This window comes from Blennius ocellaris (assembly GCF_963422515.1).
Source record: "Blennius ocellaris genome assembly, chromosome: 13".
NCBI lineage: Eukaryota > Metazoa > Chordata > Actinopteri > Blenniiformes > Blenniidae > Blennius > Blennius ocellaris.
This window is the reverse complement of record NC_137662.1, coordinates 12,145,505-12,171,526: the sequence shown is the minus strand read 5'-3', so window position 1 is coordinate 12,171,526 and position 26,022 is coordinate 12,145,505. Positions and strand designations below refer to the sequence as shown.

At 41.5% G+C, this 26,022-nt stretch overlaps 1 protein-coding gene across 1 annotated transcript in view; it reads right to left on the bottom strand.

Moving 5' to 3' along the window:
• The window catches only part of unc5b (unc-5 netrin receptor B), a gene marked incomplete at both ends in the record, with an annotated part of 48,945 nt that extends 44,568 nt beyond the window's left edge, over window positions 1-4,377 (bottom strand). Inside the window, one exon of the mRNA XM_080508160.1 lies at window positions 4,290-4,377. Coding sequence (XP_080364286.1) covers window positions 4,290-4,377 — 88 coding nt within the window. The remainder of the gene's footprint in view (window positions 1-4,289) is intronic.
• Window positions 4,378-26,022: the final 21,645 nt, after the last annotated feature.

The following is a 26,022-nucleotide window of genomic DNA, read 5'->3' as shown; positions in this document are numbered from 1 at the left end:
GTGTGGGTCTGTATGTGTGTGGGTGGTTGCACTCTGTTTTGACGTTAGATGTCAGTGAGCAAATGTTAACGTATCAATTTCTTGAGCAAGTCTGGAATTGTGAAGTGAAAAGAGAGGTTAAACAAAATTAGCATACCTCTAAAGCACACACTCGAGCAAATATAATTCCTGGTGAAGTTCTGAATTTGTGGGTGTGTGGGTTCTCTTGTTTTCCCCCTTTACCCCACACAAAGGGGCAGAAAAAGCTTTTTGGAGTCTCCCATTCATCTAAAGCACAATGGAACCCCACTGAGGTTTTCTTCCTGTTTCCCTGTCTGCTCCACCCATCTCCCCCCCAAGGGGCAGGATGGAGGGGCAGGGGGTACCCCCATCCTACCAACAGGGCTGCTACTCAGCTCCCATCTGTCAGGTCAGCCAGCCATCCATCCATCCATCCATCCACCCATCCATCCATCCATCCATCCATCCCATCCATCCATAAGTTGGTATTTTATCTCTGCAAATACAACTTTTGAAAGTCAATGATAGAATAAAATGAATGGCAGTTATTTTCTGCTGAGGTGGATAAAGAAAGGAATACTTTGACCTTGGGATAAACAGCTAGGTCAAAGATATTTTAAAATTTCAAACATCAATAGATTCAAATGTTTGGATTAGATTGAAACATTCCAGCGTTTTATCACAATTTTATATGAAGTCACACAGGGAGGCGAGACCATCTGGTGTGAGACAAAAAAGGATATTTTATATGCAGAATCCACAAAGGTATCACATGAAAAGTATAAACAGTGAATACCATAAGCTAGTGATAATTATGAACAAATTTTTTATAAGCTTTTACAAATAAGACCGCATTTGAGGAAGTTGTAAGCCTCAGCAGCATTGATTAGATGATTATAACCTCCAGATATCCTAAGAACACATTGTCTTTTTAGGTGAAAGTAATGGCCGGTGCTTAAAACAATATTCATCTCAAGACTGCCAATTTCTGCTCGAAACTTCCCACTGCTGCTAATTCCTCTTTCCATTCCTCAGAGTCAGCGCCCTCCTCCATTTACCTGGCTGCCTTGCCCTCTCACAGAGCCATCGCTGTTTTCCTGCAGATTTATGGTCCAGTCTAACATGCACAGTATTGGCAAAGCATTAAACATGTCTACTCTTAATACTGTGAGCTCTCTCCATCGATAAGAGCCTTAATAAAAACATCCCCCTAGTGGATTTGTGTGTCTCTTTTCACTTTCAATCCTCCACCTCCCTCCTCGACAATATCCTTCTGTCTTAACCACTGTTTCTTCTGTTGCATTGCTGACTTTAACTTGATTGTGCTGCAAAAGACTTGCCTTCCGCTCACTCTTTCTCCACTTATTTTTTTTTTTTTGCCCCCTAGTCACCACCTCATTGTCTGGCCTGTGCCAGGGGTTTAATGATGCTTGAATGCCACTGCTATGGAGCTTTCTTCTTCACTCTTTTCTCATAAAGAATATTTAAAAGCCATGCCCGGAGATCAATCTGTCTCAATGTGTCTCTCCAGGATTCATTTCTCTTCCATCTCTTCTTTCTGCTTTTCTTCTTCCTTTTCAGATGGATAGTATTACCCTGCATAACCTCTCTCTTGTTTGGTTCACACGCATCATCAGTAACTGCTCCCGCCCGCAATTGGCACACTTGCTCAACCTGACACTCTTTTATCTAGTGTGTAAATGTCTATTGGTACCCTAAAATCCTTCACGACCTCCTGTAACCATCCAGGTCAGTAACACACCGATGAGAGCTGAGCAGCTGTTCCCCTCCCATTTCTTTCTCCTTTGCTGTCTCTGATGTCAAGAATTTGAGCATCATAAGCACATTTTAAATATTAACAAAGACCACTTTGCACATATGAATAATACAGCAGAAAGGGCAGTGGCTGGCCAGCGATCCCATCCCCTGCCGCCCGACGGCCATAAAACTAATGCACTGCCTCGGGACAGAATGTGGCCCGATCTGGTCTACGAGCAGGACCTGCCTGTGGAACTGGTCTGGCTCACTTCAAGGCCCAAAGAGATGTGTCTGTTTATCTTTCACAGTACCCAACCACCTGCCCAAATCTGTGCAGATGCAACAGCCTGGCAGCACTTTTGTTATGACTACATGTTTCAGAGACACTTTAATCTAATCTGACATCTCAATCTGTTGAGTGTCTTTGAAGCCAGTTGGTTTGAGTTTAGATGTTTTGTCACATCCCTTTCTTTTCATGCATCTAAGAATTATACTCTACCTGTCAGGGTGTTTCAGAGTCCTTCAAACCAAGCTATAGAATTAGAAAACGAAAAACCTTTTAACGAGCTCACAATTGCTATTACAGGGTCCTCTTGCTGCCACTGTGATGTTATTCAAGAAAAAGAGAATTCCCACACTTAACACAAATGAGACAGCGCGTTGTAGAAGAGTGTCACTATTCATCGAGTCCTCTATGGGAGTGTCTGACATGCTACGCTTCCTAACTTTGAACACTCCACTGCCCCTGCGCTCCTTCACTATCCTCTGACACACACACACACACACACACACACACACACACACACACACACACACACACACTCACCTCCTCTTGTACTCTTCCTTTCCTGACCTCTGAGTCTGGACGGTGGTCTTTGACCCCTGCCTCTTAAGTGCTTACTGGACTTTAGCTTATCTCGTCATGTCAAACCCTGCATAAACACGCTCCGTGTATGCCTGTGTTCTCATTCCAAACGTCAATGACAACACATAAAGCGAGGCAGTGGACAGCAGGGTAGTTACTCCAAACAAGTGTTCTGGCAGGCTGGGTAATTAATGTGTATGTCAACACAGAAAGTGTAGCTCCAAAGCAGAAATGTGAGCTCAGCACAACCAGATAGAAGCAGAAACTGAGACTGGAGGGATCTTGGGGAGGGAGGCAGCAGAGGAGGGGTTTACACACCGTAGGATGAAAGATAAATGCAATCTGTCTGTCCCATCGTGCATTCTCTAAATATATCTGCAAAGATGGAAACTTTTCCAGAGCACATCGTACTACTGTGCTCTGTTGTCTCCCGATTTTAAGGTTCTACTCCTCCAAGAGGACCTCATTGCAATGTTCAACTGTTTATACTAACATATCTCATTTCCCATGCAAGGATTTCAGAACCCTCCACAATTTTAATAAACGTAAGCTGCTTTTCTGCTCCGGCTGTTCAGAGAATAACACACATGAGGACCTTGGGAGGTGCAGTGAGGGTTATTATTGGCATTCAACGAAATAGTCACATTCTTGGTAGAGAATCTGTGTCCACCAAAATATTACCGCAGTCATTAAGTAAAAACTGAATTCTTCACCAAAGAGTAATGTGTTTAGAAGACTTTATCTGCCAACCTTGTTCTTTTAGGTCTATTGTGAACTGCGCTTAATCCACAATTCAGTAAACCTCTAGAAATCTGCCTCGTGTTTCAATCTGATCCCACAAACAAGAGGAGATGTCCACACTGAAATATGTCATTCATCTAATATTGGAAATAGGTATGTGTCACCTTGGGGTTAGGATCCTATCCAATCAGCTCACCCACAGTGACTTTTCCTGTGTGGCAAACAATTTCATCTCCATGAGAGCAAGGCAGGTCTTTGATGGAATTAGCCGCTGGCAATCCACTGATAAAAGTCTGCTCTCTTCAAACATCAGTGCTTTCTTAAATAAAATAAAGACTAAACAGGTATAAATGGTTTATGGTGATGGAGCATCTCATGGCTTAAAAAAAAAAAGTGCTAGGAAATGTAGACGCTGTATGTTTTAATGAAAGATGAAAATATAAGAATCTCTTCCCTCGAAGCACTTCAAGTGTTCTGTTTTACTTTTCACAAGGCTTCGCTTTTTTTCTTTTTTCTTTTTGGAGAGGCCAAGTAGGCATGGAGCAAAACCTTAATTACTCCCTGCGCACCGGGGGAGTTTGATTTTTCCGCTCCAAGTAGAAAAGAGAGCTCAGTGCACAGTTCTACTGGAAGACAGAAGACTTTGCTGTGGGTATATAAGGAAAAAGTACTGGTCAGCAGGCGACCCCAAGACCCCCGAGCTGTTCCACCTGTAGTCTGTACAATAACCCACACAAGGATTAAAAATGAATGAATGAATGAAGGAATGAATGAATGACTATACCAGAACAAGGCCGGTATCAGGAAATTGTTAAAAAAAAAAAAACTTTGAATATTGATTTTCCATTGAAAACACATCTACTATGACAGCTGTAAAATAACAGAATGACTGCACTCCAAACTAGACTTCAATTGTAAAACTGACCTGTGCCAGATGCGATGTGTGCCCCGCACAGGAGGAGGAGAACCAGAGGACCGACACCTTGGTCAGACTGAAGCCGAACAGAGCGCATCTTTTCCGGCTCTGCCGTGGAGAAACGCCCCGGGTTGTCCACGCAGCTTTTCAAAACACCAACAAGCGTTTGTCCAACGGTCTTTACCCGTGAATAAAGCCCAGACAGTCCAGCAAATCGAGGGAATCAGTTGGAAGTTTGTTTGTTGTTGTTTTTTTTGGTAAATATTTGACTTTGTTGACACAAATTAAAAACAAAAGAGAAAAACGATCAGAACACATCCATTTACCAAGCAGCTCGAGAGTCGGAGAGAGATTGAAACAGGAGCGTAATTTCCGTCCGTAAATCAAAGTTTGAAAGGGGTCCGTAGGTATCACACCTTGTGAAAACGGATGAACGATCTACCGGGTCTATTCCACAGAGACTTCATTTCCAACTCCACTCGCAGCCGACTGGACTGTGAGCCGAGAGCTCCGGCGCAAAACTACAGCCACAACAAAGTTTGACGCATCGCTGCTCGTAACATAGATGATCAATTAACCAAAATGTCCCGTTTCCCAAGAAGAAGAAAAAAAAAAAGTTGGCGCAAAACCGTAAAAAAAAAAAAAAGAAAGAAAAGAAAAGGAAAAAAACCAGAAGAGCTTGTGGGGAGGTGTTGTCAGGCAGCCTCGGACACCAAATGCTGGACTCCCCGAGTTTGCTGTGCGCCTCTTGGTCCGCAAGGTGTAAACATGAACACCGGTGGGAAGCGCCAGCCTCACAATGCCAGCCTCTGGACTACCATTCCCCGTCTGGCCAATCATATATCATCCCCCTCCTCCTCTCAGGGTGAAGGCTGAACAAGTGAAGGTAAACTCGGAGCGAGCGGGGAGGAAATAGATGTGAGAGGAGAGATAGAAAACCTGGACCCCAGAGCGCACCGATCCGCTCCCAGTGCGCAAAAGGTTTGACTATCTATCTATCTATCTATCTATCTATCTATCTATCTATCTATCTATCTATCTATCTATCTATCTATCTATCTATCTATCTATCTATCTATCTATCTATCTATCTATCTATCTATCTATCTATCTAGCTATCTATCCTGAAATCCAACCAATTCCGATAAATCTGACAACCGATAATCTCTCCTGCGTGTGTTTATGATATCTGTCTCGAGTCCACAGCAGACATCCAGCAGCACCAGACAACATATTACTTCTTGTCAATCCATCCTTTTCCTCGGGTCATAATTTACTCTCGGTGGCCACAAGAGAGCAGCCTTTCATAAATGAGTGTATCTGCACTGAGAGCACGTTGGAAGTTGTGCTGCTGCACTCCACTTCATTGTGGATGTCCAGCAGGACTGAATGGCGCCTTCAGGGCGAGGTATGAATCTCATATTAGTTCATGGCGAACCGGTGGAGAGTGCTTTGGTAACAGATGTGGGTTTTGTTTCAAAGCAAAGACTGATCAGGTAAATCCACCACATGACTTTCCAATCAAACCAGGATGTATTATTTATTCAGGGGTTCATTCATCCTATCTAATATGATATAGTGTGAAACACTGTGGCGATAATAATCACTATACATCGAGGCTACGATTTTTCCTGCGATGAATGGTCTGCTCTAGTAGTGAATAAAGCTATATCATCAGTAAACCAGAGAAAAAATTCATATGAAATAAATGCCCCCCCCCTATAATATAAGTAAGGAAGCGCTATCACCTCTCAAGCATTAAGAGCAAACCTCACGCTGTTAATGCCGTAATTCTCTTGTCATTGACTGTCATAATCATAAGGAGGCTATAACAAAATGAAACGATATTGCATGACACAGTATAATATTAATTTAAAGAACTAGAGCTGTGACTTAAACGACTAAATGAATTACAGGAAAATGAATGCATTAAATACATACCACGCACTTAATCATGCTTTATTCTTACAGTCCCAGACGGGAAGATTCTCAGTGCACCTGATATAATTCTTTCCGGTTTCTTACATCATACAACAACCAAAGACATAGAATAGACACCTATTTGACTGCTTCTCTGGCATTTAATTCTATCGCGAAAATATGCCTTCACTCCCTGAATTTCCAACCCATTTTCACATGGGGTGATTTGTTGAAACCCACCACTCCAACTCCAAGTTTACTGCACATCTTGAAGTCAACATTGGTTGAATTGAACGCTGACTTTATTTCAAAATAAAAGATATCAGCTGCAGCTAAGGACATATTTAGAGCCTTTTTTGTATGACAGTTTAAGCTATAAATAATACGTTTAATTTAACATGGTGTTATAGTTTTCATTCTTTTACACCAGGGTTAAAGCATTTATTACTTGCACTAAAACTAAAAAGTGTTAAGTGGAATGTGTAATTGTGAGTTCTCTCCTCGTACGGAGAACATTTTTGGTACGTTCTCTGTGATTTTCTTTGCATACTCCACTATTCTTCCATGGTCCAAAAACATGCATTGGAGACTAATTGTTGGGATTTAGTTGCCTGTAGGTGTGAATGTGAGTGTGTGGGACTGTTTTTCTTTCAATGTTTACTCTGCATTGCACTGGCCACCTGTCCAGGCTGCACCCTGCCTTCACCCGTAGTTAGTTGGAATTGGCTCCAGTGCTTTGTGACCCTGAATTGAAGAGAGTGGTATGGAAGATGGATAGAGTTGTAAAGGAGTTGTAAATCTTTTTTTTTTTTTAAGTGTTAATACTATGTTATACTTAGACTACATTTATAGCTCTTTGATGTCCTTTCATTCGGTAACACTTCCCTCCCTTGTTGAAAACATCCACGCTGTTGCTTTGATCACAAATCACACACTGACTATAACAAATCTCTCTTTTCTTTCTCCTTGGCACGGCATTGGATATTACGTCAACTTAATAAAAACACTAACTTGGCATGTGATGTTCAAGTGGGTGACAGAGGGTTGAAACCAGTCTAAAAGAGCAGGGAATCAGAATCAGTCCAGATGCATTCGAACTCATTAAACAGTTTGACAGTGGTGAAAGTGATGTGACTCATACTCTGCAGCCTTCGCATTCACCACTTCTCAATTCAACTGAACATTTATGAATGAATGATACGCAGCTCTCTCCAGCACCATCATCATAAGATCAGATGACTGTCTCTCTTTAGGAAGAGTGGTCTTTATCCTCACAGATGAGCTCCAGAGAATCTACAGCAAGACTCAGCATAGCTGATTGGGTTTATTTCTTTTAATTTGTCACCAGTCTGTTGTGGGATTTGAAATAAAGAAAGTAGAAAACAGCAATTTGTGTCTTCCAAAATATGCAAAATTTTTACTGTTACCTTCCCCAAGCATTACTCTCTATGGGCAGCATGTCTGCCGAGCTTGAGGCTAATTGTTGTAATTTCCTTGTATTTCAACTGATAGCCAGTGATAGGAAGTATAATCCTTGCATGACTTGTACCTTGAGATTACACACACCCTTAAATACCAAACACACAAGATTTGAGGAAGATACATAACAGCATCAGAGCAAAGCTCAGCATATTAGGGATGGGATGAGGAAGACAAAGAGCCAGTATGTATTCACGCATGCCACTGAGCCTAAAGCAAGGCCATTTTCTGAGATGTGACAGTAGCTGGCAGCCGAAGAGCATTGCTATACTCTGCTCAAATCCAACTTCAAAGGTCATAATCCGTCTGGACAAGTGATGACTCCCACTGCCTCCTTCCTCTGATGACAATTATGCTGTTTCCTGGAGCACAGAATACACTCTGGATTATTTATTTATTCTCCAAGTCTTTATTGTGACTGGTGAGAGAGTGAGAGTGAGGAGAGTGAAACAGACAGAGATGGAAAGACAGAGAAAGACAGACACTGACAGAAATGGTGAGAGGAAGAGAGGCTATGCGTGAAATGGAGTTTGCAGGTTGGGTTTGAGATACACTTGTGGAGCTGTAAATGTATTTTCTGTTTACATGTCTGTGCATGCCATAGTCTCTGATTTAGTTTTTGCACCACATTGACATCTCCCACTCTGCATTATGGGTATTTTTGTGTGTACTTACATGACACTGTCTTCTTTCATTTTTAAATCCTTGTCATTTAAAAGTTGCTTGCAGCACTTTAGCGTGGGAAGCTTATTTGACCGTTTTTAATTTTGTGAATTTGATGATACTTCTTTTTGCATTGAAGAGCTCAGGCAGCATGTTTGCAAGCTTCAATTAGTCAATTTTGCCTTGTTTTTTTCTTTTCCATAAAAACATACCCCCAGTTATTATAGAAATTATGATAAAGTTGAACTTGCCATAAGTCATCATTGCGTTCCACCCTTTGCTTTGACTAATTGAATATATAAGTCAAGGGCACCCAATGCAAAACTGGTAAAGGAAGCTTGGTTACCCATAATGGAGTGGGATGGAATTCATATGCAGTGTGCCATACAGAGCAAGAGACAATAAGAAAGCTGGGGCTATTATTAAGGCATAATAGGTTATCTGACGAGGACTGTTTAGGACTGCTGACTCTCCGTTGCTTTGTGTTGCAAGCTTGACATAAAAAGGATCAAACTGCCTATCTCTATAAAACAGAGGGGGACTAAAAATAGGAGGCATGCTCTAGAAGTTGCCGTGGAGATAATTGAATATTATTTTCAGGAATGATTAAGTTGACCTATCCAGCAGACTAATTATTTCTTGCAGGCCAGAGGAGAACTTGCTTGATAGATTTTGGTATCAATGAATAAAACAAAATAAAGCAGACTGTCTGCAAGCTGCTTGGTGACTGGCAAAACAGTGTGTGCGGAAAAAATGAATAATACCCATCATTAAAGATTGGCTTTGGGGATAATCATGGGTTCATCTTGTGGTATTCTCAGAGTGTTGTTTCTAAACTCTTTAGATGAAATGTGGAAGTGACTGTGTATATTTATGTTGATATTGATGTATGAATTTGACCTGTCCTTACCTAGTTTTTTTTTTTAAATTTCTAAATCACAAATCTTTAATGGTAATTTTTCATTATTCACCCTTTCATGGTGATAGTAATTGTTGGGTTATTTTGGCTTGCACATTTATTTTTGAAACCGTGACATTCTTTTAGTTTTCACTCAATCATTGTTTTATTCAAATATGTTTCTGATATTCATGAATCTCAGACTTTAATGTGATACTGTAACTTCTTTAAAGTAAGAAATGTGGCAACCGTTCACTCAACACTTAAAAGAGACCAAATATATTGAATTAATTTATTCATTTATGAACAACTGTGCTTATTTTAGGGCTTTAATTACTCAACAAATATTAGAACCAATGTTTCTTCGTGTGCTTGTGTAGACATACTGTGTACTATTTTCAGGATTCGTGTATATCTTTGAGAAAAAGACTGATTGAACATTACGTGTGTGTTGATGTCCGTGAGCACTGACTTCACCTGTCCTCCACCGCTGTAATCCTCGGCTACACCTGGGCCTTTGGGCTTCGGGGCTTTTAGCAGATTGCATGTGTCACACTTAGGACAATTACACTGATTGCCCTAGAAACTCTGCTCCCCCTAAGCTGACAGGACAATGTGGCAAAAAAATGAGAAAATCTCTCTGCAAGCTGCTTTTAATATAGATTCTGACTCGATCACATTTTAACAAAATGGCATATGACCAAACAATAGTGGCCCTCTGAAAGGTCAGCTTTTCTGCTGCTTAATGCATTGAAACCTTTTACCATTGTTTATCTACACTTAAGAAACCTGATTTAGCAAAAATAATTCAAGTAGGTTGGCTTCTACTTTGATGTCCAAATGTTGATATGAAATTAATCTCGTAGGCATATTTCTCATCTTATTCTTTAATTGAGCTTGCCTCACATCAAAACAAGCATCATTAGTAAATGGCAGACTAGTGCTGAATATATGGGACAACACAAGAAGAAGCAGTTTAATTGATCAAGATAAGAGGTGCAGCTTGAGGGGCAATGCTGACAGATCATTAGAAAGTGAGTGATGCATGTTAGTTTTTTGACTTTTTATGAGTTATTTTCCACATTTTAACTGCTTCATAGGCCTTCCTCATGCATGCAAGCAGGGGAAACGTGTAGGTAAAGCAAATTCATTCATCAACTGCCTTCAGTTGGGTCATACTGCACCACAAATCTTCCTCTGAGCAATAGGGAACCTTGAAATGAACTCGGCTGAACAAAAAAAAAAAAAAGGTTGTTTTTGATACAATCAATTACACTTGTGGCTTCCCTTCTGTGATAATCCACGCATTTTGACAAATTGAGAAGTGGAGAGATGTGTGCAAATGTTGTCAGTGTATTGTGAGGAGGTGAGACTGGCAGCTGCAGTGAGGAGAAGGTGTGAACACTAATTTAACTTAACATCTGTTTGAAGTGGAGGCACCAGCAGCCATCAGGGTGACAATCAAATCATCAGCACTTAGAAACCACAATATTACTCTCATATTATATCAACCAAAATACATTTTGTTGATTGATCTGAGGGGGAAATACTCAGTCTGCATGCTGAATTCTGCCCCCAGTAAGCTTGATATGGAGGAGTTTCTTACTCACTGTGGGCCTTTGTCAGGTAATGTCTCAGTTTATTAGTCCTAATATGGACTATAAACCTAAAATTTGTTTATGATGAGGGGCGTCGGGGTATTGTTCAGTGAAGATATTTCATGAGGGAAGCATTTTGTACTCTTCATAATATTGGCTGCTCAGCACATTCACTATGCTTGTCCAGTCCAGACTTGTTTTTATGGTAGCAGTGGGCTTTAGGACACTGTAAGTCAGGGTTTCATCTGTGAGAGCAACATTATGGCTTCATTTCAGTATAGATGCGTGCGTGCGTGGGTGTGTGTGCGTGCATGCGTGTGTGTGTGCATGTAGATTAATGTCCACTGTTGAAAAAAAAACGCTACCGACTAGTGTTTTACACAAACAACTTCTAGTTTTGTAACGATATTGGGAAAAGCCTCAGGCTGGAAACATGACTTTTGCTGTCCTCTGTTACTCCCTCCGTCCCTCTCTCTCTTCATCATCCATTGCTCTTGTTCACCTGTGCCACCTCACTAATGATTGCTCAGCGACTGTGAGTGTACCATGCATCATTTACCAGGGGCTCTGGAGAGGCAGCAGCAGAGAGCAGAAAAGAGGAAAGGGGAGACAGAGGGAGAAATTCTCTATTCACACAGGTAGGAAGGCTGAACAGGAGCAATAGCATTATCCAGAAGGGGAAAATGAGAATATGGAGAGGAGATGACAGAGGTGCAGACACAGGAAGACAAGCATGTGCTTCAATAGCAGTATAAAACGAGAAGGTGAGAATAGGCTGGAGGGGGCCAAGAGAACCGTTTTATTAATCAGAGTCTTGATCTTGTGGGAAACACTGACAGCTCGGCTTCGAAATAATACTCAAGAGTTGCTGTTATACTGCACCTCCGCCAGTCACTGCGAGTGGGTGGTGACTGAAGCGAAAACAACTTGCTTTTGTTTGTGTTTTCTTTAATTGTGATATATACCGTTGTACAAGCTGGCTATTGTTACCGAAACAGTACAAAAGTAGCTGTGATGTTCCATAAGGGATGCTTGTATTTGCAGGTGTCACATTTCTAAAAAGACAGTTGTTTTTTTTTGTTGTCAAACGATCAATCTCTATACTACATTATCCAAGTTCAGGTTGAACGGGTTATAAGTTCATTAGAGGGCAAACATGGAAATTCAAATTACCGGTACTCACACTCACATTCACACTTTGGAGAGTTTCAAGTCACCAATCATCCTTCATGCATGTTTTTAAACAATGATGAAACCTGAGTATCCACAGAAAACCCACGCATGCACAGGAAGGAAGTGAAACTCTTCACAAAGGTATGCCCCTCACCCAACCCTTACTCTATCCCAGGACATTCTCAGTATTGAGAAGAATTTGAGGTTAGAATAATACCCACTGATTGTATTTGGCTGTAAAAACAAGATTCACTCATATTTTCAAATACATTTTTAGCATGTAATAACTTCATTTCAAAAAGCATTTTGCTTTATAAAGAGATCGTTGCGATTTTGACAATAAGCCCTTGTTTCCTGAAACATTTAAGTGGGTCTGGGCTTTCTCGCAAAAGGTTCTCGCAAGCTTTTGGAAAAAAAAAAAAAATCTAAACTTTTGTATCACAGTATTCAATTGTTCGACTTTTTCTTCCAAATGCACAATTAACCCCTTTGTTACCACAGGCCAGAACTGGACAGGGTACAGTCACATCTCATGACATAGCACAACACAGTTGGTTGCCTCGTGGCTACAACACAGCACCAGCCAGTCAAAAGAATTTAAAACTGTGGTTTACATCGACATAAGAAAAAAAAAATCAGAGGGACATATTTTTCTACATTTCTCATGCAAGCTGAATGGACTCTATTATTAGGTGTCTGACTAGACGGCCAATCAAGTTGATAATAACAGGTTGGATTTCTGCAGACAGGGGATGGATAACAGAGGAGCTGACCCCACAGTACAGCCGTCCTACGGTCATCATATTAGCCTATAAAAAGCTCAGGTGTGGGCGCATTTTGTTTGCCTGCACATGGTCTCCCATCATACCAATATCACCTCTTTTCTGGGGGTGGGAGCAGACACTAAGGGGGGGTGGGGGTGGGGGGGTGGGGGTGAAGCAGAGTGAGGGGGAGTAGAATGGAAGGAAAATAAGCAGATGGAGAAATAGTTGCACTTTTATAGCATGAAACTCTACAACATCTCTAATGTACAGATGATGACTGCACTTGACAATGATAATACACATCAGGTTTGTTATTAAGTGAAATTAAAAATAGATTCCCCTGCTTTTAATAGAGGTTCTCCGTCAGGGTTGTGCACTCTGAGCACAGTGCCAAATAACATTAGACATCTGAAAATGTGGATAATCAATGTATTGACATTCTCTGAGTAACAAGAGGGTCGAAAGACAATCAAGAGTTTATCTTGTCTCTGAGTGTGTTCTTCATTCTGACCTTTGTGCTTGAGCAGCTGAGATGTTTTTTGCCTTTTCCCGGGATGCAAATCCTTCTGTGGTTACCAGTCAAATCCATGCAAAGCAGCCAGTTGAGGTCAAATCCCTAGAAGCCTCAAATCAGGAAGTGGTGCTTATGCAGCAAGGAGTAAGAAGGTCATATTCATATGTTAGTAGGTTGTGTTTTACAAACAGCAGTATAAGAAAGCATGGATGCAAGAATTATGGCACTTTAAGCCAGTTAAACTCTGATTTGACTGACATATACCCTTATTTAAAAAGCTCTGATCACGCCACGCTCACAGCACACAATTATAAAAGATACATTTAGATAAATGTGTGATTTGCGATGTTATTTTATGCCAGATTGGAAGAACAAACTGATGACATCTATGGTCACATACACGTCATATTGTGTTTTATCACTGAATTAACAAAAAAGCAAAGCTTAAACTGTTAGTTTTGTGCCATTTTGAGACTCTGAAGTGAAGGTGTAGAAGACAGACAGACAAATAGGGTGGCGCTAGACTGAAGTGGGTCACAACCTGTGAGGGGATTAATGAACAAGTATCACACCTGCTTAAGGGGGACAGACACAGGTTGAAAAGGTGAGTATTTGATGCAGGAAATGCACCTGCTCCACTCAGTGTCAACATGATTGTCATTTGAGCAAGACAGTGATGTTAGCCGTGCAACAACAACAACAACAAAACACCTTCCCTATAAATTCTGATCTGCTTCACAATGCAATCTCACCAAATTCTGTAATGGCTATAAGCAGTAATCTAATGATGAGGGAAGCAGCAAGGGTGTGAAGTTGAAATATGAAACAAACAGTCCTTCTGCTGCCACATTTCCTGTGTTCAGGCTTTAAAGTGGCTCCTTCAGTTACCAAAAGAGACAAAAGAACAATCATACAACTAACTAACAATGTGAGTGAGTGTGCTCCCGGGCTCTCACATTCCCTTTGGAGGGCACGCTGCAGCCTTTCATCTCTGCTCCCTTCTCTGTATCCATCGTCTCATCTCTCTGCTTTATGTTCTGCTTTCTGAGCAGAGTTCAAACACTGGGGACCAGTTTAAATACTGGAGGTTCCCACTGCAGTGCTTCAGTGAAGTAGAGCATATTGAAACATAAAAAGCTCCAGCTTTCGCTGAGCTCAAGCGGTACCTCCCCACCCTTGTCCTTTTTTAAAGGTGCTACCCATTTACATGCATAATGAAATCTTCTCCTGTTTAAAATGAGGCTGTTCAAAACTGGGAAAGCAGCGAGATTGTTGCAAGAGGACAAAAATTGTGAAATCCAGAATATGATATTCCAGCACTATGGGATACAGCTTTCCAAATACACCGATGCACCAATCAATATAAGAAAAAAGCTAAATAAATGAAAGGAAGGAGGATGCACCTGGGTCGATAGACTTTCAGGTGACTGAGAGGAAATCGGAGCTCTGTTGGGCTTTGTGTGTGCTTTGTGTATGTGTGTGTGTGTGTGTGTGTGTGTGTGTGTGTGTGTGTGTGTGTGTGTGTGTGTGTGTGTGTGTGTGTGTGTGTGTGTGTGTGTGTGTGTGTGTGTGTGTGTGTGTGTGTGTGTGTGTGTGTGGGTGCAATAGTGGATATTGTTAAAAGCTATACCACACACTTCTGCTGCACATAGATATTGAGATTGTGACAGTTTTCCTTGCAGTGTGTCTGTTGTTCTCTATCGACTGAGTTTTCAACAGGAAGCGTTTTTTTTTCTTTTCCGGACAACAGGAAAAGCTTCTTGCAGCAACGAGACCTTAAAGTCCATCAATAAAGAGACACAGAGACCATGATCTGTGCAGGAGAGACACAGCAATAAAACTGAAAAAAAAAGAAAAAAGCCAAGTAGACTCCAACAGATAAATACAGCAACAATATAAAAACTAAAAATCTACTTTTCACACTGCAAAACAACTGCCAAATGAAAATACTTAATCAATTATTTCATCATTAATTAGAGGCTACCATATTAATCTCATGCTTCTACAAATACAATTATATGGATTAGGTGGGAAGACATAATCTTCTGTTCAATCCTCATTACTGTGGCGATTAATCCACGCTGATTACCTTGTTTTAATTAACATAATAAGATACTCAAAAATAACCATTCTCTCAATGGAGAATATGATCTTTTGTTGTGTTTTGTTTATCCTGAAAGCAATATTGTTAATGTGTGTGTGTGTGTGTGTGTGTGTGTGTGTGTGTGTGTGTGTGTGTGTGTGTGTGTGTGTGTGTGTGTGTGTGTGTGTGTGTGTGTGTGTGTGTGTGTGTGTGTGTGTGTGTGTGTGTGCTACCTGGCTGACAAGGGCAGTTGGCTGGTTGAAATTAGATTACACAATCACAAATGTCCCAATCAGGGCTCATACATAATTCATCCCCCTTGCTTGGCTTTCATAATTACTTAATTAATTCCCAGCTCTAAAGAGATATGATGGTGCTAATCCTCCAGCTTCCCTTGGGGCTTCCTGCTATAGATGTCCTGTCCCAGGATGCAGTGCCGCAACATAGAGAGGAGGCATTCACAACAGTGGCACAGACTGTTGCCATAGAGCTAAATCTGCTCTCTGCGAAGATTTCTCTTTGTTCTTCTTTTTGTTCATGTTGGTTGGGATTCGGGATTTTAACTTCCTTGCAATGTCTCCATTGGAGTTTTGAGCTTGCAAAGTCTTTCCATCCCACTGTGAGAATCATCCAGACCCTTCAGTGCCTTGTCTTCCCTCTGAGCAGGGAGAATGGCTTCTGACTGATCTGATGTTTGGAAAAATAGAGACATACCCTCTCGAATGCTTTTACAAGCAACATGTGCTCGGCCTGTTTTTTCTGCTTTTTCATCTCTTGTTCTTTCATGCGCACAGATTAAACTGAGGACGGAGATGGACACAAAAGACAAGGGCTTCTTATATAAACTTGAACAGTTATTAATTTAAATATGGACTGAATATCAAGAAAAACTACATTAAAGTTAGCCTTTTCTTCTTTTTCTCTGTGAGAGCTGTGAAAAAGAAAAACAGGACGTTATAGACAAACAAAAGTCACATTAAGTTGTGACTGATGATTATACTCACAAGCCCCACAGCTTTAATTCCCTTTGGCTTTTAATGTAAAGTCTAATGAATTAGACGCCAGACTCTTACTGGACCAGCGGCTACTTAATTGCTGATGAATGAATATAAGCAAACATAGCAACACTTATTTAATCACACCTCCGCAGCCTCCTTGGTGATGTCAAATAGCATCTATTACTGGAATAATGTTGACCCGATATGAATGAGACCATGGCCCTTTTTGCCTTGTTCTCATTTGAAAAATGTTCAGCCACATATTGGCCTGTAATTTGTAATTATCTGCAAAGTCAAATCATTTCTTAACAAATTAATTATATGTCCACTGAGAGATGAAATCGCCACATTTGAGGCCGTGTACCAACACTGTGCCAAGTCTTGGCCACCAGCTGTTTTCATGTGGCCACTGTGCTGCATGAGTGCCCACAGCGGGACTACAGTGAACAAGAGCTTCCCCAGAAAGCGAGCGACACAGGAAGGAGAGATGGCGAGAGAACAGCTACAGATTAAAAACACTCCAATCAATCAGTGATTTGACTCTGGGCTGAATCCATGTAGATAATTAGCCAATCAGAGCAGGTTGGGCAGTGGGAGCTTGCCAGCCAGGTGCCTCGAGGCCCTCAGGGGACCTGAACTATCTCTTCCCTTCATTAACTTTCCCGTCCTCTCTCCTTGTCCGCCTGATCGTGCGAGCGGCCGGGACTGTTGGGTAATTCAGTCTCCAGTCTGTGAGGTGACCCCATGCCGCAGGGCTGAGGGAGCCGAGGGTACAGCACTTCTTTTTAACCTCTCTGACTCTCTTTTCCCCTCTGTTCACGACTGCCACTGCTTCCTGTTGTTAGCTCTTTGTTACTGGGGTTCTGTTGAATGGTCTAAATACCGTGACCTTTTGGTTTTCTCCTGACCTTCCTTCTAGTCCTCAGATATGGAGGTCAAAGAGGAGGATCATAGTTCTGCTCCTCTGTATTTTCTACTACCTACTTCTCGCTCTTTGTGTCTGTTGAATTGTGATTTCTTCCCATTTCACTATTTGCTGCTCTTTATGGGGGCTTTATTGCAGTTCTTAGCTGATTGCTCATATTTATTTACAACAAATCCAGTTACGAGGTAGGGATGTGAATGCAGAGGGCATATAAATGGAATGCTCATCTCCTGTTAGCTCATTAAAATGTACTGCGTAGCTTTCGTCAGAACATATTTTCCTTTTCTTTTCATGACTGCAGTGTTGAACTCACCGTGATTCTCTCTTAGACTTGCATTGTCAAAAGTGATCACTTTGTTCTCAGGAAAAAGAATGCCAAAAACAGAAAAGAGGCTTTAAAATGAGATGCAGTCTTTAATATCTGTCAAATAACAGAGTTGTCATAATATCTAGTTTTAATAAGCGATGTGCTGAATTCCCTGTCTCACAGAAATGCCGGCACTCTCGCATGCACGCTCACATGCACACACAGTGATCAGTATGATTTCACATTATGGCTTTGCACATTGCCATTAAAGCAAAGTTACAACGTGATTATTGCCTGTGACAAATGAAGAGGCTATATTCAACCTATTAAACACCTCATAGCTTTTGATAGGAGACATATATGATCAGTTAAGGTGCTTCGGGCAGAAAAATGCTGTCCATCTGTCTGTCTGTCTGTCTATTTCCCTTTCTTTTATTCTCTTCATCTCTAACTGAAGAAAAATAGACATATTTATATATTTTGAATCCGTTGGTGTGCACATTTTGGAGAGAAAAGAATACTGCAAACAATGCAAGCCATTGTTTTCGCTCTCATCCAAATGAGAATACAAACGTACGTGTGTGCACGTTATCAATCAGTTTTTTCACAGGTACGCTAATCTACAGATTTGAAGTGGACCAAACACTGAATCAGCTGAACTGATAATGTGTTAATTCATGCATGCATACAATGTCTTATGCCACACTGAAGATCATCATATCTGATGCAGGATCATGCATCCAAAAGCCACAAGAGAACACCATCGACACCTCTTCTGTGAAAATGTATGCATAAATACAAATGAAGGTGAAATGGCACAAAGTGTGAGACATGGGTGTGTGCACATAACACAGTCACAAATGACAGGTGCAGTACGCTTCACCGAGCAGCTTTGCTTACTGACAGATTGTGGCAGGTGAGCAGGTCTAAGCAAAGCGATGACTGTCACCTTTAATCTTCCCCCCAAAAAAACACACGTGTACACGTGCACACACACAAATACTCCCACACCACCACTGGGCTTCAATTCTTTTTTTTTTTTATGCTCTTACTCCCTGCATGTCTGATTGCTATCCTGTCTGTTGGAGACCAGGAATATCCCAGGGGGAACCAGAAAACAGCCAGTAACTAAACCGGTTTGGTGCTCCCTGGGGTCGTTCTTTCTTTTCCTCCCAGAAAGAACTGCTGCCATCCCATCTCATTCGGGCCAGGCCCAGGCAAGCTCCTGCAGGGCATGCTTTAATGACTTCCTCTCCCATTCCCCACGCTGCGCTTTTTTTTTTGGAGTGACTGCCATCTAAAAGGAGTCGGGGGTGGTGGCGGTTTGAGAGATTAACATATCGAGGTACAGATTAGTGCTTCTGTGGTGTGTACATGTACTGACAGAGGGTGGTAATGAGAAAAAAAGAGCCTCCCTCCCCCAACCCCTGGCTTAACAGAGGGAGTTCAAATGGAACCACAGATAGAGATACAGGACATCTTTATCTACTCTTTACAGGTAGCGGAAATGACCATGTTTGCTTCAGTTTGAGGTAGAAAAGTCAGATGAAAAATCAGGGAATAATAGGATCAAAAACCAGACAATAAAATAACTGGAAACAACAGATTTGAATATTATGTGGTTTTGGTTATTAAATATATTATTTTGTCATTTTTAATTTGAATATAGTATTTCTTGTCAGATTCACATTCCTTCTATGTAATCACTCCACTTTTCATATTTCTGTTAAATTCCACGCCAAAGTCTTTCCTTTCTGTTTTCTTTGGAGCTTCCTGCTGCTTTGGTTAGTTTTGGCTGCGGTCCAGCTCATCCAACGCTGACCAATGCCACCCAGCGAGAGGCTCAGGCTCGGTGTCACTTGCGATACGAGAGCCTGACCACTGGTGCCCTGTCTCTGCCGCAGGGCCGGAGAGCTCCTAACCCCATGGATTTTCCATTTGTGGATCTTGCAGAATCAATGTTCGGTTTTTGCCTTTCCAGACAGGGACTATGGATCAGCATTTTCTTTCACGACTTCTTATCTCTTTGTGATTCTGTGTGTGTGTGTGTGTGTGTGTGTGTGTGTGTGTGTGTGTGTGTGTGTGTGTGTGTGTGTGTGTGTGTGTGTGTGTGTGTGTGTGTGTGTGTGTGTGTGTGTGCGTGTGCGTGCGTGTTTTTACCTTAGTGTTTAGTCATTCTTATTTCCTGTCACTCTTTCCCCGGTCTGTCTGTCCTGAACAAACCATATCGCCCTTTGACACTGTCTTGTGCTTCACTTCCTATTACACTCCTTGCCATGTGGCAGCAACAGTAATGTACTCAATGTAATCAAGTCCAGGGTGTTTAATCATCATGCTATTTATTTATATAGACATTTTTTTTTTTTTTATCCCTGGAGCGGTTCTCCTCTCAGCAAAGGTCTGGAGGCTGTACAGGGAATTGCTACAGATTCACAGAAAGCTGAAGAAAGTAGGGCAGGAGTCCCTCTTTGACAAACTAAATTGTTTGAACTGTTCTATAAAGCACAGCGTGGGGCAGTTACAGAGCTTTGCTTCTCCACCTGTTCTCAGTTGGATGGAGGAGTTTGCTCGCTGATGTATTTTTTTTTATCATTACCAGTGGTGCCTTGCTTTCTAAGAGACTAGGCTGGGGAAAAAGTCGTTGTTACAAACACTGCACCTCACAGTGACAATGGCTGTGTAACAGGGAGTCTAGTCTCACTGAGCTTTGCTACCTCAAGGGCTTCGCTGCACACAATGTAAATGATTTCTCTCTCATGCTCCTTCAGTCGTGCTGTCCAACGGACCCTTGGAAACAAATAATGAACCGCATTTTACATTTCCACGGTGGCAGAGTGGAGAAGTGAAAGGTAGAGCTTTACAAAACCGACTTGACAAAATACGGACCAGCTACAAGACTCTGTTGCTGCAGCTCACTAAACAGATGACATCCAAGCACAAGAAGGAAAATAATTGCATTCTCACCACTCTCAGACAAACACTCCCCACAGACATTTGGGTCAGTTAATTGGAATTTCACTCGGTGCCAACGAACCATCAAGTAAGGCACTGGGTTTGAGCTGGCCACTGTTCATATATTGTTGCATTGGAAGTGGAAACCACCTACTCTGTTCTAATTACCAGTCTCCAGACAGTTCGGGAGGCACATGTCGGCCAGCAGAAAAAAGAAGTGTTGAGACGAACATAACAATTAGCAGAAGCCTTCTGATTTAGTGTACAGGATAATTATTTCATTTACTTAAATATATTTCAATGAATTTATGCATGTACTCTGATTCCAATAATTTGTAAAGAAGATTCTTTGTTTTTCTTATGGTTGATCTCTTCATGGTGCAAGTGTCAGTGAGTGTAAGGTGTATGTCATTGTACAGCAATACAAGTTGTGCACAGTCACCTTTCCAATGCATTGCTTGGGGAAAAAAAAGAAAAGAAAAAAAAGCTATTTAAAAAATGGTGGCAAACAAAAATGGAGCTGGAACACATCATTTGACTTATGCAACATGAGAACATGTCAAGAAAGAACATGCACAAGTTACTTTGTAAAAGTTGAGGATTTTTTCCCTGGTATATTCGCTGGCTGAGCTGGCCAGGTGTAAATATACATTAACGTTCACGCTAGGGCAACATTCTGATTCACTTTTTGGTCCTACACCTGGTTGAGATGTGCACCTTTTTTGTTTTTCCCTGAGGTGTGAACTGTCCCTCTAATCACACCTTTCATCATGTTCCCTGTCTTCCAGTCTGCCACCAGACACAACTCCTGATTATTTGCACATCTCAGGTGTCTATTTCATCATGCATTACTGTCATGTCCCAGCAGTTACATGCTACAGCCAGATAGCATCGATGTCCAGCATTATTTCCTAGTCTCCCGCTCTGTTGCCCGGGGAAGCGTTAAGGGCAAGAGAAAAGCCATGCAGGTCTAGTTTCACCTCCTCATTCTGCCTCGTCCACCATATATTAAATCCCACCCACTCCCTTGGAAAGTCAAGGGGCCATAAAAAGCCCTGCAAGAGAGAGAGGAAAGTAGGAATCATTACCTGCAATTTATAAACCATTAAGAGCCATATTAAAAAGCGTGCAATCTAATTCACCCAGCGGTGGGCTTTGGCAATGATTGTGGCTGAGGGGGAGACGAGAGTTCATTTAGGGAGTGTGTTTTGGCCACTCCGAACGAGTGTGATGTTAATAGGGTCTGGGGGTGACTTCTAGCCAAGGGAGGCTGCTAACCTCTGCACTGATGTCCAACTCAGTAATGGGGGGGGGGGGGGGGGGGGGGGGGGGGGGGGTGGAGGCTGACAGACAGAGTGAGAAAGATGGAACGGAATGGGAACAGGAGAGTGGGAGAGATATGATTTTACACACCTATCCCACCTCGTCCAGCTGGTCATCTCTTAGAAGTAATTGCTATGTGATTTCACTGCTGTAACAGTTTAAACAGGGAATGCTGAGCAGGTAGTGGTAGAAATGTACCCCCTCGACCAGATATCCATCCATCCATCCATCCATTCATCCATCCTTCCATCCAGCTGACAAATGGTCTTTAGGATCTTATCCTGCTTTTAAAATACACAAATAAATTATACCACTCGTTTCTTCAAGGGTCACATGTGGTAAAAATGTTCTTGTGTTAAAGAACACTAGAAGCTTGTGTGATGTATCAATCCCAAGACCAACTGTTTGAATGGTTTACACTTAATATCACAATATAAGTGTAACTGTGGTGGGAAACTGCATTTTATAGTCTTAATGTTTCTCTCGGTGTCTTGGTAGGCTAATATAGCTTTAACAAAGATTATTTACACACAGTACAGAATCTCTTCATAAGATGACAGAGTGTCTGTTTTATAAATCCAATTAAAACTTCTTGAAGGGCAGGCGAAGGAGGTTAACCTGGGTAGTGCTGCAACATTTTTGCTTTTTTGGGGAGTTTGCTTACATCAAAACTATTTTCAGTACTGTTTCTTTTTTTTCCCTCAAGAAATATTTATTTAACTGAACAACAAATGCTCGACCTATTGAATTACACTGTGACGAGGTTACAAAAGTGAATTTTACTTTGGTAGACTAGGAAAGTTTTGCAAAGATGGCATTTTCTATGTTGAAGGGATCCTTAAGTTTGCATTTGGATTATGGATTTGTGTCTGTACAGCACAAAAAGTACTTCATCTAAATGAAAGACAGCAAAGAAAACGAGGCCGTGATTTGCATAAACCAGGCTGTATTTGATCAAAGTATATGTAAACAATAAGAAAGAAGAAACTGATAAAGTGTTCTATGCAATTGTACGTGACAGTATTAGGTACCTGGAGCTGCAGGGAAAGGGTATTAGTATTCAAAACATATATAGCTTCAATACACAGCTTTAATGGGTATCTTAAACGAGAGAAATGTTGTAAGAGTCATTGGTCCTAGTAAGAGTAGACAGACTGGTTCTGTTCAAGGCTTTGCTGTGTGGATGCAATATTCTTGCGCTGCTTTGACAAGCCTATATTGCCCTTGTAAGAAGAAGGTCAAGAGGGTCAATAACTGCGGCGTTGAGAGCGTCTGCCCGGAGCCCGAGGCCCTCTCTCACCATATCACAACAACACCACAGTCAATATGCTCCAAATTGAGCCTTCATGCAGAACACTGCACAAATCGATTTTCTTAAAAAGGTTACGCGTCAAACTATTAAATACTTTATTGATCCATATGCAATATGTAGTGCTTATGCGCAAATCTATAGATATGTAAGCTCTGTCCTGTGGCATAAGAAGTAGGAAATATATCTTGTTATTTTGATTCACATAGCAAAACAGGCATACGGGGAAATTTTTTAATTTTTTTTTATATCCTTTCATTTGGCCAAATGCCTTGATGACTGCTGCTCATTCTTTTGAGAACCTCCCGTCTTAGCACCCAAATTTGACAGTTTGTTTCTAGCAAGTAGTTTGAAATCATGTTCTCTCACACAAACAGAACGAGGGAAGGAAACATTTAATGGACCTACCTTTAACTTGTCTCTTGCATAAGTGATGTTAAGAATATCTCAGAAAGCAGGCAGAACATCTCATTTTAAAACATTCGTCTTTTTTCTTATGGTTGTCAATGTTCAGAGAAAACTCTTTTCGAGAGCATCTCTGTCATCAAACTCAACTATCTCAAAACCTAGCATTAACTTCTTTTTTCACGTAGCAGCTGAATGTCTTTCATCTCAATGGAGCAGCTGCACTAAAATCACAGAATGTACAATAAACCTGTCACAACCTGTATTCGCCGGGAAATGGGAAATTAAAAAACAAAAGCATGTGTCACTGCGGATGGAGATTCAAGTTTGCCAGGTGTAAATCTGCAAAATGGGAGATAAGGGGAAACGATAGATGTGATGACCAAGATAGATGAACACTGTGATAGTATCAAGGTGAGCAGTGCAGCACGCACTGGGAAAAATGTTAGGTGAAGCAAAGAGCCAAGAAACAGGTGGTAGAGAAAGTTAAGTTCTATAAGGGTGAAAAAAAAAAGGTTTTACCTGTGATATAACAAAGCTTCATTACAGCGAGTGAGAATGAAAATATAGACAAACTGATCTTTTACCTGAATGATTGCATCAATCAAAAGAGAGAAAGAGAAGTGAAATCTATAGAAGCATAAGGTGAGTAAGAAAACCCATCAGCAGCACTCTCACATTTGATGGTGTGGTTGATAGTTTGGTGGACCATTATCGCAGTAGAAGTTAAGAGGAACATCACTGGAGGGACCTTGGATGAAAAATAGTGCAGAGATGCAGAAAAGCACAGGCACATGCCGTAGAAATAAGTGACCAGAGGCAGTTATGAATGCACATTCAATGGAAAGACAGAATAGGCAGAAGAGGAAAAATCGAAAAAGGGCACACGAGAGCAAGAGAAAGTGAGTGGGACAGAGAGAAAGGAGAATGACACTGAAGAATGGAGGCAGTTAAAGATATCTGCCAAGCGATCTGTTATTACAGAAAGAGGGAGACAAACAGCTTCTTTCTCTCTTTTTTTTCCTCTCTTACAGCGAAATAAAGACACTCATCAATTTAAATCAGCAGGGCTCCTGGACCTCACCTTTTCTCTGTCAGATGCTGGGTGGCGAAGGCGTGTTCCTCTCTCCTCCCATCCATTCATCACACAGGGGAAGAAGACACCCCTCCAGGGGCATCCTGGGTAATCTTGCATGGCCGGAAACGTAGGGATGGTGAACGGATGGCGGCAGGACCCTTTGTTATTTACTGCTCACTTAGCCCCTCTGCACCCCGACACACACACAATTTATGAGGACAATCGTCGGACCCGCCGCGCTCCATTGGAGCACTCCCTGATGGATGTACATGGAACCGAAAGAGGAAAGAAAGACAACGGTGAAGATGGGGAGGGAGGGATGGTCAGGAATACACAGATTGAGGTTGAGGTGTCACCCAGATTTCATTACTGTAAATGAATCTATTTATGGAGCGCCAGAAGACAAAAAAAATCAAGAAAAAGAAGGCTCATTATTTCATAAAACCCACCAATTTTAGTGATTGCAGGAGCTGAAAAATCTAAGGGACTGTGTGGTCTCATCTCATGCTAGGAGTGATGTGAGCCGAGCTACCTGCTCGTATGTCTTGTGAAATGCCACTGACACACCAAATGTCACCAGAATGTCAGCAATTCCACCGTCTGTGTTTTGAGCTTTTATTTTGGTGCATTCATTTTCACAGATGCCTCCATTCCTTCTATGGCTTTTTCATCTTGTCTGCACATCCCCAAACCTCACCTGTGCGGTCCCTGTGCGGTCCCTGTGCTCTGTGTTTTTGCTCAGGGAGTCGCTGTACAGTATGGTAAGTGTTCAGTCATAACAATCCATTAGAATAATCACTGATAACAAGTCCATTTTCATAAAAGAGGCGGGAGAGGGATTAATGAGCTTAACCCTACTTATGTTCCATCCATTTTGTGCTATAAATCAATAATCCAGTAATAATGTTCTTCAGTGGGGCAACAGAGCCCCAGAAGCAGCATCCTCTCTCTCTTCATGAGTTATTTGAGCTGCCCCGCTATCTCCTTTGTTCTCTATAAAGTTGCCTTTTGGGATTGCCAGGACCAAACACATATATTTTTAGTATTTTCTACACAGTCTGGTGTGAAACAACACGAGGGATTGTTGAGACTCCAAGAAGCAGAGAGTGCACAGACAGGAAGGAAAGGAAGGGAGGGGGAAGAAGAGAAAGTAAATGAGCAGAAAGGAGGACATAGAGAGCAGGGGGGAGCATGAAATGCATGAAAGGAAGCAAAAAGATGAACGAGACACTTGGTGGTGGTGAGGCAGAGACTTTACAACACGGATTAATCAGCCCATGTGAGGTGTGTTTTAAGGGACAATTGTTCCCTTCATTCCTTACTTTCTCCCTTTGAATAGCATTTAGTTAAATT